This window comes from Salvelinus namaycush, chromosome 1 (genome assembly GCF_016432855.1).
Source record: "Salvelinus namaycush isolate Seneca chromosome 1, SaNama_1.0, whole genome shotgun sequence".
Taxonomy (NCBI): Eukaryota; Metazoa; Chordata; class Actinopteri; order Salmoniformes; family Salmonidae; genus Salvelinus; species Salvelinus namaycush.
In genome coordinates, this window is record NC_052307.1 from 25,632,952 (window position 1) to 25,645,214 (window position 12,263).

Below are 12,263 nucleotides of genomic sequence, written 5' to 3' on the forward strand. Positions count from 1 at the left end.
ATCTCATCGCCCTACCTCTCTCAGTGGTCGGATATATTCCATGAATTTCTCCATCATCTGGGCCACGTACATCACGTCCATGGTGTCAGTGAAACCGGATGCCTCCACAGTGTAGGTACGCACCTGACGTGCCAGAGTGGCCGCATTAGAGGCATTGATGGGCATCTGGAAAAAGAGGGAGCGATAGTATAATTATTTGTTTAGTAACAAAACATAACTTATATGTTTTGTTACTTTTACACATTTACCTTTCAGGCTATTTCCATATTACTACCATAAGACATGTATCATACTTTGATTTTATATGTACTGGACAAAATTAATTTGGGACAGCCCAAGCACAGCCTCTGGCACTGACCAGGATGAAGGTGTGTAGGACCCGTGTGATGTCATTAGTGTAGAGACAGTTGTCATAGTCTCCCTCCTCCCAGCTCCCTGAGCGGTCACAGTAGCGTGATGCCTGCTTCTGCACCACACCACCCCCCATGGACAGGGAGGGGTAGCGCAGCTGGAGACAGAACTGGTAGGAGGTGATACCTGCCAGGGTCTTCTGCCACCTAGGAACCACACCCAGAAATAATGAGGAAGCATGTTTAAAACCTTTTCTCAATAGGGGGTGCTGTTTTCACTTTGTAAAAATTCGTTCCCAAATTAAACTGCCTCGTACTCAATTCTTGCTCGTACAATATGCATATTATTATTACTATTGGATAGAAAACACTCTCTAGTTTCTAAAACCGTTCTAAAACAGAACCCAAGTTGGAGCAAACTTCCTGTCAGGAAGTGAGAAATCTGAAATCAGGCAATCAGTTCCAGGGTCAGTTTATTAATTTGCATGTATTATATTGGTCAACATGCACTGCATACGCCTTCCCCTAGATGTCAGCAAGCAGTGAGAATTGGAATGGAGTTGCTAGGCAGATCTGAGGCCATATAAATGGTCTTGGAACGTGGGGTGCACTCTTTTCAACGTTCGTCATGGCGCAAGACAGACCTCAGGATGGCATTCTGAAAAGCTGTCGTTATAGGCCTTAGATATATCCGGCTCTGATTTTATTCGATATAGGTGTTAAAGACATCATAATGTAGTTATTTTAAACCGAGTTATATCGGTTTATATCAGTATATTGCGATTTTCGGATATTTCTTTGTGCTGCGTTATAGTGAGTTGGGCACGTCTGGGCCACAAAGCTAATGTTTGAAGACGGCAATCTACAACCGAGCAACGATGATTCTGGACAAAGGACAACTTGCCCAAGATTCTGATGGAAGCTCATCAAAAAGTAAGAACTATTTATGAAGTTAATTCGTTGTTCTGTTGAAAAATGTTGACCTACTATTCCGACATTAATTTCGGTGCGGTCTCGCTTTAACGCACACTGTATGTCGTAGTAACGTTAATTTTAAAAATCTAACACAGCGGTTGCATTAAGAACTAATGTATCTTTCATTTGCTGTCCAACCTGTATTTTTTTGTCAAGTTTATGATTAGTTATTGATTAGATTAGGTGCCTCTCCCAAGATTTCTCCCGACATTTTCTTTGCAGCTTGGCTACTATTCTCATTGTATAACCACGATTTGTGCCGCTAAATATGCACATTTTCGAACAAACTCTATATGTATTGTGTAATATGATGTTATAGGACTGTCATCTGAAGAAGTTTGAGAAGGTTAGTGAAAAAATTAATATCTTTTGCTGGTTTATTCGTTATCGCTATTGTTGGCTTGAATCAATGCTGTTGTGTGGTTGGCTATTGTAGTAAGCTAATATAATGCTATATTGTGTTTTCGCTGTAAAACACTTAAAAAATCTGAAATATTGGCTGGATTCACAAGATCTTTGTCTTTCATTTGCTGTACACTGTGTATTTTTCATAATGTTTTATGATGAGTATTTAGGTAATTCACGTTGCTCTCTGTAGTTATTCTAGTTGCTTTGGTGAGAGTTGTGATGGTGGCTGCAATGTAAAACTATGATTTATACCTGAAGTATGCACATTTTTCGAACAAAACATATGCTATACAATAAATATGTTATCAGACCGTCATCTGATGAAGTTGTTTCTTGGTTAGTGACTATTTATATCTTTATTTGGTCGAATTTGTGATAGCTACCTATGCAGTAAAAAAATGGTGGAAAATAAAAGTTGTGTCTTTTGCTATCGTGGTTAGCTAATAGAAATACATATTGTGTCTTCCCTGTAAAACATTTTAAGAATCAGAAATGATGGCTGGATTCACAAGATGTGTATCTTTCATCTGGTGTCTTGGACTTGTGATTTCATGATATTTAGATGCTAGTATTTACTTGTGGCGCTATGCTAGGCTATGCTAGTCAGCTTTTTTACTGATGAGGGTGCTCCCGGATCCGGGATTGTGACCAAGTAGAAGTTAATCAGAAAGTCTGTTTTTATTGTGGATTTTGTTTCTGGAGGGGGGAATTATTGTTTTCTTCCTTACTTGAACTCCCCCCGGTTGTTAGTGACTCTCTCCTCCGGACAGAAGGAGGCACTGTTCTCCAGCACCACTATCTCCACACTGCGGGAAGTGTTGCCCCGCCCAGTGGCCACCACACACTCCCACTCTCCACTGGCCTCCACATGCACGTTGGACAGGATGAGCTCACTGTACCGAGGAGACAGCACATCATTCACTGCCATCACCACATACAGCACAGCACACTAAACCGCATGTCCTGTCAGCAGAAACTAAACAAACAGTGTCATATTTCACTTAAACCTTTATAATAAATAAGTGAAAATAAAACAACTGAGGATCGCAATAAAATGAAAAATTTGAGTGCTGGGAGCGGACCCCTCAGTACTGTAACGTTACCTGGTGATGAAGGTGCAGTCATGCACCACACTGGCCTCCAGACTGATGCCCTGTTCAGGGTCAGAGGTCACCAGCTGGCCGTTGTGGCGCCAGTGCATCGCAGTGATTTTGTCCACCAGGGCGGCAGTGCAGTGGAAGGGCATTCGGTCTCCCTTGAAGACCACCTGGCGCTGGGAGGGCAGGAGAGACAGGGTGTGCAGCTCCAGAGGCCCATCTGAGTGAGGAGAGTAACACAGCACAGTCAGGGGAAGGGAAGGCAGATGAGACCATAACAAATCACTCTGGTTATTTCTGCTGCTCTCTCATTACTCAACCTCAGCTTAATGCTTATGAGGAAGGCATTATGAGTCAGTTTTTTTAGGAATATTGGATGCAGACAGCCCCAGTTCATAAAGGCAGACCGCAGAGGAGTTGTCAACACAGGCACATGCACTTGGAAATACAACCCACTGAGTGGAAGAGGAAATAAACCCACTGAGTAGAAGCGGAAATAAACCCACTGAGTAGAGGTGGTAATAAACCCACTGAGTGGAAGAGGAAATAAAACCACTGAGTAGAAGAGGAAATAAACCCACTGAGTAGAAGAGGAAATACAACCCGCTGAGTAGAAGAGGAAATACAACCCACTGAGTAGAAGAGGAAATAAACCCACTGAGTAGAAGAGGAAATACAACCCACTGAGTAGAAGACGAAATACAACCCACTGAGTAGAAGAGCAAATACAACCCACTGAGTAGAAGAGGAAATAAACCCACTGAGTAGAAGAGGAAATAAACCCACTGAGTAGAAGAGGAAATAAACCCACTGAGTAAAAGAAGAAATAAACCCACTGAGTAGAAGAGGAAAAAAACGCACTGAGTAGAAAAGGAAATAAACCCACTGAGTAGAAGAGGAAATACAACCCGCTGAGTAGAAGAGGAAATACAACCCACTGAGTAGAAGAGGAAATAAACCCACTGAGTAGAAGAGGAAATACAACCCACTGAGTAGAAGACGAAATACAACCCACTGAGTAGAAGAGCAAATACAACCCACTGAGTAGAAGAGGAAATAAACCCACTGAGTAGAAGAGGAAATAAACCCACTGAGTAGAAGAGGAAATAAACCCACTGAGTAAAAGAAGAAATAAACCCACTGAGTAGAAGAGGAAAAAAACGCACTGAGTAGAAAAGGAAATACAACCCACTGAGTAGAAGAGGAAATAAACCCACTGAGTAGAAGAGGAAATACAACCCACTGAGTAGAAGAGGAAATAAACCCACTGAGTAGAAGAGGAAATAAACCCACTGAGTAGAAGAGGAAATAAACCCACTGAGAAGAAGAGGAAATAAACCCACTGAGTAGAAGAGGAAATAAACCCACTGAGTAGAAGAGGAAATAAACCCACTGAGTAGAAGAGGAAATAAACCCACTGAGTAGAAGAGGAAATAAACCCACTGAGTGGAAGAGGAAATAAACCCACTGAGTAGAAGGGGAAATAAACGCACTGAGTAGAAGAGGAAATAAACCCACTGAGTAGAAGAGGAAATAAACCCACTGAGTGGAAGAGGAAATAAACCCACTGAGTAGAAGAGGAAATAAACCCACTGAGTAGAAGAGGAAAAACCGCGCTGAGTAGAAGAGGAAATACAACCCACTGAGTAGAAGAGGAAATACACCCACTGAGTAGAAGAGTAAATAAACCCACTGAGCAGAAGAGGACATAAACCCACTGAGTAGAAGAGGAAATAAACCCACTGAGTAGAAGAGGAAATAAAACCACTGAGTAGAAGAGGAAATAAATGCACTGAGTGGAAGAGGAAATAAACCCACTGAGTAGAAGAGGAAATAAACCCACTGAGTAGAAGAGGAAATAAACCCTCTGAGTAGAAGAGGAAATAAACCCACTGAGTAGAAGAGGAAACAAACCCACTGAGTAGAAGAGGAAATACACCCATTGAGTAGAAGAGGAAATAAACCCACTGAGTAGAAGAGGAAATAAACCCACTGAGTAGAAGAGGAAATAAACCCGCTGAGTAGAAGAGGAAATAAACCCACTGAGTGGAAGAGGAAATAAATGCACTGAGTAGAAGAGGAAATAAACCCACTGAGTAGAAGAGGACATAAACCCACTGAGTAGAAGAGGAAATAAACCCACTGAGTAGAAGAGGAAATAAACTCACTGAGTAGAAGAGGAAATAAACCCACTGAGTGGAAGAGGAAAGGGAACTCGATTTCCCTGCAGGAATACTATAGACAGCAGACCATTAGAGATATCAAAACAATGGTATTTTGCTTTTCAATTGAACCGCTTTTTTAATTTAATGGTCACTCACAGCTTCTTATTTTTCACATACTGTACAACTACCTAATAGATTTGGGACATCTACAAACAATATCATGATGAGAAAATAATGACTCTGTCATTCACATACTCAAGTTTTCATACTATTTGAGGGGGGATAGTGGTGAACCACCTCATTCATATGCATTACATTTCCTGTCAGACACTCACCACAGCTCAGCTGACTTTCCCTCAGTCCACGCAGAGGCTTTCCATGGAGGCTTTTGGGATAGGCACAGACGGTCTCGTCCCCCAGCCGCGCTGTACTGGTGCGAAAGTAACCTGGCATCCAGCGCAGCCCACAGTCACATGACAGGAAGTCAGAGTTGAAGTTCCTGGTGAGAAAAAGCAGGGGTTTTTACAATACCATTCATCATGGGAGATTACACTGAGGAGCGGGTGCACTTTCCCTCTAATGGCACATGTTGCCCATCAGTTAATATCTACAGTATTCTCTGGTGGTACATTATAGGATCAACATGTCAGATGTGACAAATGGCTATCCATTGCTTGAACTAAGCCTATAGGGAGAATAATGTGATCAGATTGCCTAGATTTCTTTCATACAGCTTACTAAGTTTATACAAACATCTGTCTGGAGCAAAACAGGGACAAAGGTGATGACTGTTACAAGCAGAGAACTGTACTCACACTAGCTTAAGAGAGGGGAGCTCCTGAAAGACCCCCGAGTCCAAGGTAGATAAGATGTTTCCAGAGAGGTTCCTAACAGCAGAAAACAGACAGATTCTCAATCACAATCACTGTACTAGGTACAGTACCCACAATACTACACTAGGATGTGTTCAATGAATAGTCATTTAGCCTGTTTACAGTTTGGCGAGGTTGGTGAGTCCCTGGAACATGTCTGGAGTCAAGCAGCCAATGCGGTTGTTGGACAGGTCACTAGGAGAGATAACACAGAGAGTGAGGGCACAGCGGTGAATCATGGTAATTTCTTAAGCTTATAGGTTTATCAAGATAGTTTAGAAAGTACAGATTGGGCTATCTTGATACTGCATGTTGTTTTTGTGATTTCATTGGGAAAGACTGCCTTCTCCAGCACATTGGCCAATAAACTTTCGCTTCTTATTTTCATTTGTTTACAATAACAAAGTATTATCCAAAGAGGCTTTCTTGGTCTGTAGGCCTATCTTTCACAATTTCCATTCATACAGCTAGCCAGAGTGTAACACAGCAGGATTTGCAACACTAATGACTTGTGAATGTTCCTTATCGACAGACCATGAAGCTTCCTGTAAAGCCTTATCACCAAAGACGGAGCAAAAGCACTCTGTAGCCCCTGCATGCTGTGTCTGCATGGTATAAGGACAGTGTCAGAGAGGGCCTTGTTCCACTGTCTCCCTGACACAACCCAGCCGAGAGCGTGTGTTTATCTCTCCCTGTTTGTTTTGAAAAGCCCCAGACCTTGCAGGGAAAACACAAGCAGTACAGGGAGGGGAAAAGAGTCATGCGGAGCAGGGCAGAGTACCGGAGCCGACCGCGACGTAACCAGACCTCACGGTCCAAACACACAATGAGTGAGCAACAAGCGGTCGCAAACTGCTGCCCTGTCACATCCAATGATGTGTGAGGAGCCTCTGCGCGGTCCTGAGGTTTCCATGGCGGCAGAGCAGGGCACCAGACATGTCATCCCAGGCCCCACAGAGATTAGCACAGACCAGCATATACACTGAACACAGTTATCCACAACATATAGCTGAGCCAGCCAGGCTTTTATGATGACACTAAAACTGAAAAGATATGGTATGGTATGACCTGTATCATAAAAGGTTATGACTATGTGTGCTGCTTACAAAATTTTTTGGAAAACTGTGGCAACTAAAACCGTTTTTTATGCAATATCACTGTTTACAACGCACATAATGAAAACAGAGCCGATAAACACTTACAGCTTCCGAAGATCAGATAAACTTTGGAAGGCTCCAGGCATGATGGTGCTGATGAGGTTGCTCCTAAGGTCTCTGAGGGGAGAGAGAAATATATATTTTACACAAGACATTAGACTGCATGGCAATGAAACAGACATTTGGTATTAGGCTACATGGCAATGAAACAGACATTTGACATTAGACAAAATGGCAATGAGGAGACCTAGGGCCTTGCACAGAATTAGTTGAAACATTGGCCCATAACATCCCCAAACTAAGGCTACAGGTAGGGCAATCACCAGGGGTTCATTAGAAATTGTTAGTAAATATGAACGGTGAATAGCTGGACACAATATTCAGCCTGGATCCCCAATACAGTGGTTTCTTTAAAATGACTGGGAGTGGATACCTATTTCCCAAACATGACCCCGCCAGTCAGACACAGAAGGATATATCTGCATTCAGATGGTTTGGAAATCTTACCCCAACAGCCACCTGGGCTTGGGTCAAGCAAGGATGCAAAAACTTCACCAAAGAAAACATAGCAGGAATCGAATAGTTTGAAAGCAACTCTTCCCCCGATAAAGTTACTCTGGCTATTGCCAAACCATAAATATTGATTTCTTTGACTGGCTTTGAAGATCTAATTTCATACTACCCACCACATTTCACCCCACACTCTTCCCGTGCCTTGCCCAGCCATGCCCATGTGTTAAACCACTCAGCCACATGCCCTTCTCCGTCCGTAGTCAGAGCTGCCGGAGAATTAACCTCTGAAACTCAGGGAGGCTCTTTATTGGTCAGGTGGGAATAGCAATGTTGGAGAAGGTCATCAGACAAAGGGTTGCAGGCAGGACAAGGCTGATGTGTGGAGGCAATGTGATCTGTGTTCCTACAGCATGAAAAACGGTTGCTCCCAAAGGAACAGTCACAGAGGAGGATTTCCTTACAGAAGCTCCCAGACATCAACCCCCTCCTCCCCCCATTCCAATCCTTCCCAGCATGCCATTGTGGTAGCCAGAACCTTCAGGGTCTTTCTGTTCCACTATCTCACAATGCATTATCTCAGATCTATTTTCCTAACCACACCGCCTCACACCATTTAATAAAATGAGAGCCACCTCAAACCTCAGATATCTCCTCTCCCACTCTTGTCCTCCGCCCAAGAGATGAGCTATTTTGACCAAATCAGGGGAGATTAATTCTGAGAATGGGTTCCAGTAAATATGAGAGAGTGAGAGAGAGAGAGAGAGAGCGATAGAGAGAAAGAGAGAGAGAGAGAGAGAGAGAGAGCGATAGAGAGAAAGAGAGAGAGAGAGAGAGAGAGAAAGAGAGAGAGAGAGAGAGAGAGAGAGAGAGAGAGAGAGAGAGAGAGAGAGAGAGAGAGAGAGAGAGAGAGAGAGAGAGAGAGAGATGATGTATGCCTAGAACAAATTGAGATACAGGCAGGGGTTTCATTGGTCAGGATCTGTTTTGGTCATTACTCATATCAGAATGATCTAAGCCAGCACATAATGATGGACCTGGTCTCGTGTAGTGTTGTTCTGGCTGTGACTGAGTGGACCAGAGACAGATGTGTCTATCTGAAAGGAGTAAGACAGACAGCCTTAGACAGAGCAGACCAGATCTTTCAGCACAGTATGCCAGCCCACTGATGCAACAACTTCACTGCTTTTTACAGATGTGGAATTTTCCCCTGACAAAAGCGCTCACAGAACTATGTTAACTTCCCATATCTGTTTGGCATGTGCTTCAACGCTGACCTACAAACAGTAGTCAGCATGTGTGGAGAGAGAGAGAGGGCAAGACATCCCTTGCATTGAGAAAACATCTGAGTGTATGAGAGTGCAAATTACAACGTGTTGGTCTGTGTTGTGTGTGTGTGTGTGTGTGTGTGTGTGTGTGTGTGTGTGTGTGTGTGTGTGTGTGTGTGTGTGTGTGTGTGTGTGTGTGTGTGTGTGTGTGTGTGTGTGTGTGTGTGTGTGTGTGTGTGTGTGTGCACGTGTGCACGTGTGCGTGTGTGTGTGTGAGAGAGAAAGAGAGAGAGAGTCAGAAGCCTAGCTGGAGCTCTTAACCAGGGCGGGGAGAACAATGATAATGTTTCCGGCCTGGCGTGTCCCGGGTCTCATTAACACCGTGATGAAAGACGGGGCACTGCCCACAACTTCCTCCCTTATGGTGACTACTGTGTCTCAGACACACACTTACTGTACCACACACACACACATTGTGCCATAGAGACATATTAGCTCTGTGCTACATACTGCACAACAGACACACTACCGTGCTAAAGACACACACTCTGTACCACATAGACACACACTCTGTACCACACAGACACACACTCTGTACCACACAGACACACACTCTGTACCACACAGACACACACTCTGTACCACACAGACACACACTCTGTACCACACAGACACACACTCTGTACCACACAGACACACACTCTGTACCACACAGACACACACTCTGTACCACATAGACACACACTCTGTACCACACAGACACACACTCTGTACCACATAGACACACACTCTGTACCACACAGACACACACTCTGTACCACACAGACACACACTCTGTACCACACAGACACACACTCTGTACCACACAGACACACACTCTGTACCACACAGACACACACTCTGTACCACACAGACACACACTCTGTACCACACAGACACACACTCTGTACCACACAGACACACACTCTGAACCACATAGACACACACTCTGTACCACACAGACACACACTCTGTACCACATAGACACACAGGCAGTCAAGTACTTGGGTCCTCTTAAAGGAAAACGCCAGTAATCAAGTTTTCAAGATATATAATTTTCAAAATACGATATGATGCATTTATATGATGCATTTAAAACGCAGCATCATATGATGGAAAATGCATCATCGCATATTTATGTATTTTGAAAGTTCTATGTCTTGAAAACTTGATTACTGACATGCAAAACATTTTGGGACTATATTAACAATGGACTAATGAAACAAATACCAACAGATAGTTTGGGGGTGGAGTTTTCCTTTAAGCCTCAGCACTCTCATTCTCAGCACTCAGCATTCTCAGCACTCTCAGAAGATGAATCTGATGCCCAATATGTCAACAAAAGTCTTGAGATAAAATCAAGTTCCATATGCACCCACATATCTGTACTCTCCACAATCTGCCCTTTCATTCACATCTCCAGAAGGGGCAGAGCAATGTGTGCTTTAGGCCTATGAATATCAACAGTTGGGCACTCCGATACACTCTCTTATCACTGAGCTGGGGAATGTGGAGGAGAGCACCAGAGTCAACAGAGCCAGCAGCCCCAGCCCCATGCAGCCCCATGCAGGCCACACACCCAGGCAATGACTCCCCTCTGCCCTCTGAGGCAGCACTCTCCCAGGCTACGACTTCACAACTCACTGGCCCTCACACTGATGACAGCAGCTGTCAACAGAGAAGAGGAGCAGCATACACAATGTCTGAAGGAATTTCAAATGCATATCCTCAAGGTACTGTATTTCACCTTGAAACATAATGGCATGGAATTGCAGCCTTAGGTCCTATATTAATCTGACATTTGATGGTGGGTATGTTCTTATCATTGGCATCTCAACAACAAAACCAATAAATTCTGTAGTAAATTCCCTCCTTTATATTGACTCTTCTCCACACTCTCCCACTCCCACTTATCATCCCTTATAGTTGCAGCACAAACATATTAGAAATTAATGGAAAATCTAACTTCTGATATGATATTCACAAGCCTCACTTCTAAATGACGTATGGCAGTAGTACCTTGGCCAGACAGCATCAACATGTTTTTTTACTGTTCAAAATAAATAACTGGTCCTCAAATTGATTTGTAACCAACATCCCTCTGAGCCCAGTGCTTTATCCCTGCACCACGTGGCTCATATGATTGGGCCCTGATAGCATCCAACCCACTGCCAGTCTAAAAAGAGCCATTGTGTTCTTCAGCTGGGCCTGACACCAGGATCTGCCATTAAAGACTATATTTTTTTCTCCAAGTCTTCTCCCGATCAATGGGGCACATCTATTGCTGCTCTGAAGAGTCATTCCTGTCTGGGACGGGACGGGGCACAAGCACCTGGGGCCCAGGCAGGAAAGGAGAGGAGGGGAGATGAGAGGAGGAGAGAGGAGCGGCGTGCTCGCAGGGCAGAAAGAGGGTTATAATTAAGACGACTGCTGTATAGCGCTCCAGACTGTTGAGTGCTCCATTATCAGGCACACAGTGGCAGGGGAGGGAGTTCTCCATTATCAGGCCCACAGTGGCAGGGGATGGATTGCTCCATTATCAGGCCCACAGTGGCAGGGGAGGGAGTGCTCCATTGACATTGTTCAGACCATAGCCCTGGGGAATGCTGTGAGAAGGACTGAAGCCAGGGAACGGCCACTTATTATCGCCAGACTGGAATCAAGAATTTCCTGTTTCACTCGATTAGGGACAGGTTTTTTATAAGTAGAGAGAAAGGACATTCCATTTCCCATGTTCTATACTGTACTTAGCTGCGATGCACAACACAGTTCACACAATCAAAAACCACGGTATGAAACAAGCGTTTGTTTGGGTGTGCGGAGTGAGACAGAGAGAAAAAAGAGAAATGGACTGAATGGTTAACTGGCACCAGAGGTCAGTGGAGACCATTTTTGTGCCGCGTGTCATTTCCTGTCTCGTTGGTGTCTCCAGAACAGAGGCCCTTGCTCGTTTATTTTTACAGTTTCTCTTTTTTTTTACGAGCTGCTTTTCCCCTGTAGGGAGGGGCAGGTGGGGATGTGGGGTTGAGGGGTTGAGGGGTTCGGCATTGAGTAGAATCGGCCCCCTATACCCCCCCACTCCTCAACACACTTGCTCACAATGGGGGCTCTGTAACACAGCCCCCAAAACCTACTCCTACCTTCCCCCCAAAACAGGAAACCAGGATCTGCCGAGGTCTTGTTTTTCTACTAATTTCCTGCTTTCCTGCCCCTTCCACAGATTATTTTCTTACATTTTTTTTCTGGTTCCCCTCAGATTGGATCTCTAATCTACGTCAGCTCGTGTGCATCTGGAAACCACTTGCTTTAGCCCTGTCGGTTGATTCTCCATTCCAGAGCTACAGTTATTAACCACTGCATGCAGCCTATTCTTTCATAGCAATAATGAGCAATAATGACCTAATAATAATGATAAATTAGAA

General features: G+C 44.0%; 1 protein-coding gene across 2 annotated transcripts in view; it reads right to left on the reverse strand.

Moving 5' to 3' along the window:
• The window catches only part of LOC120019786 (adhesion G protein-coupled receptor A2-like), a 63,341-nt gene that overhangs the window by 5,261 nt on the left and 45,817 nt on the right, over positions 1-12,263 (reverse strand). For both annotated transcript variants that reach the window (XM_038963230.1, XM_038963293.1), the window contains 8 exons: positions 7,070-7,141; positions 5,991-6,062; positions 5,811-5,882; positions 5,331-5,494; positions 2,837-3,050; positions 2,462-2,626; positions 359-557; positions 16-165 (listed from right to left, as the gene is read on the reverse strand). In XM_038963230.1, coding sequence (XP_038819158.1) covers positions 16-165; positions 359-557; positions 2,462-2,626; positions 2,837-3,050; positions 5,331-5,494; positions 5,811-5,882; positions 5,991-6,062; positions 7,070-7,141 — 1,108 coding nt within the window. The remainder of the gene's footprint in view (positions 1-15; positions 166-358; positions 558-2,461; positions 2,627-2,836; positions 3,051-5,330; positions 5,495-5,810; positions 5,883-5,990; positions 6,063-7,069; positions 7,142-12,263) is intronic.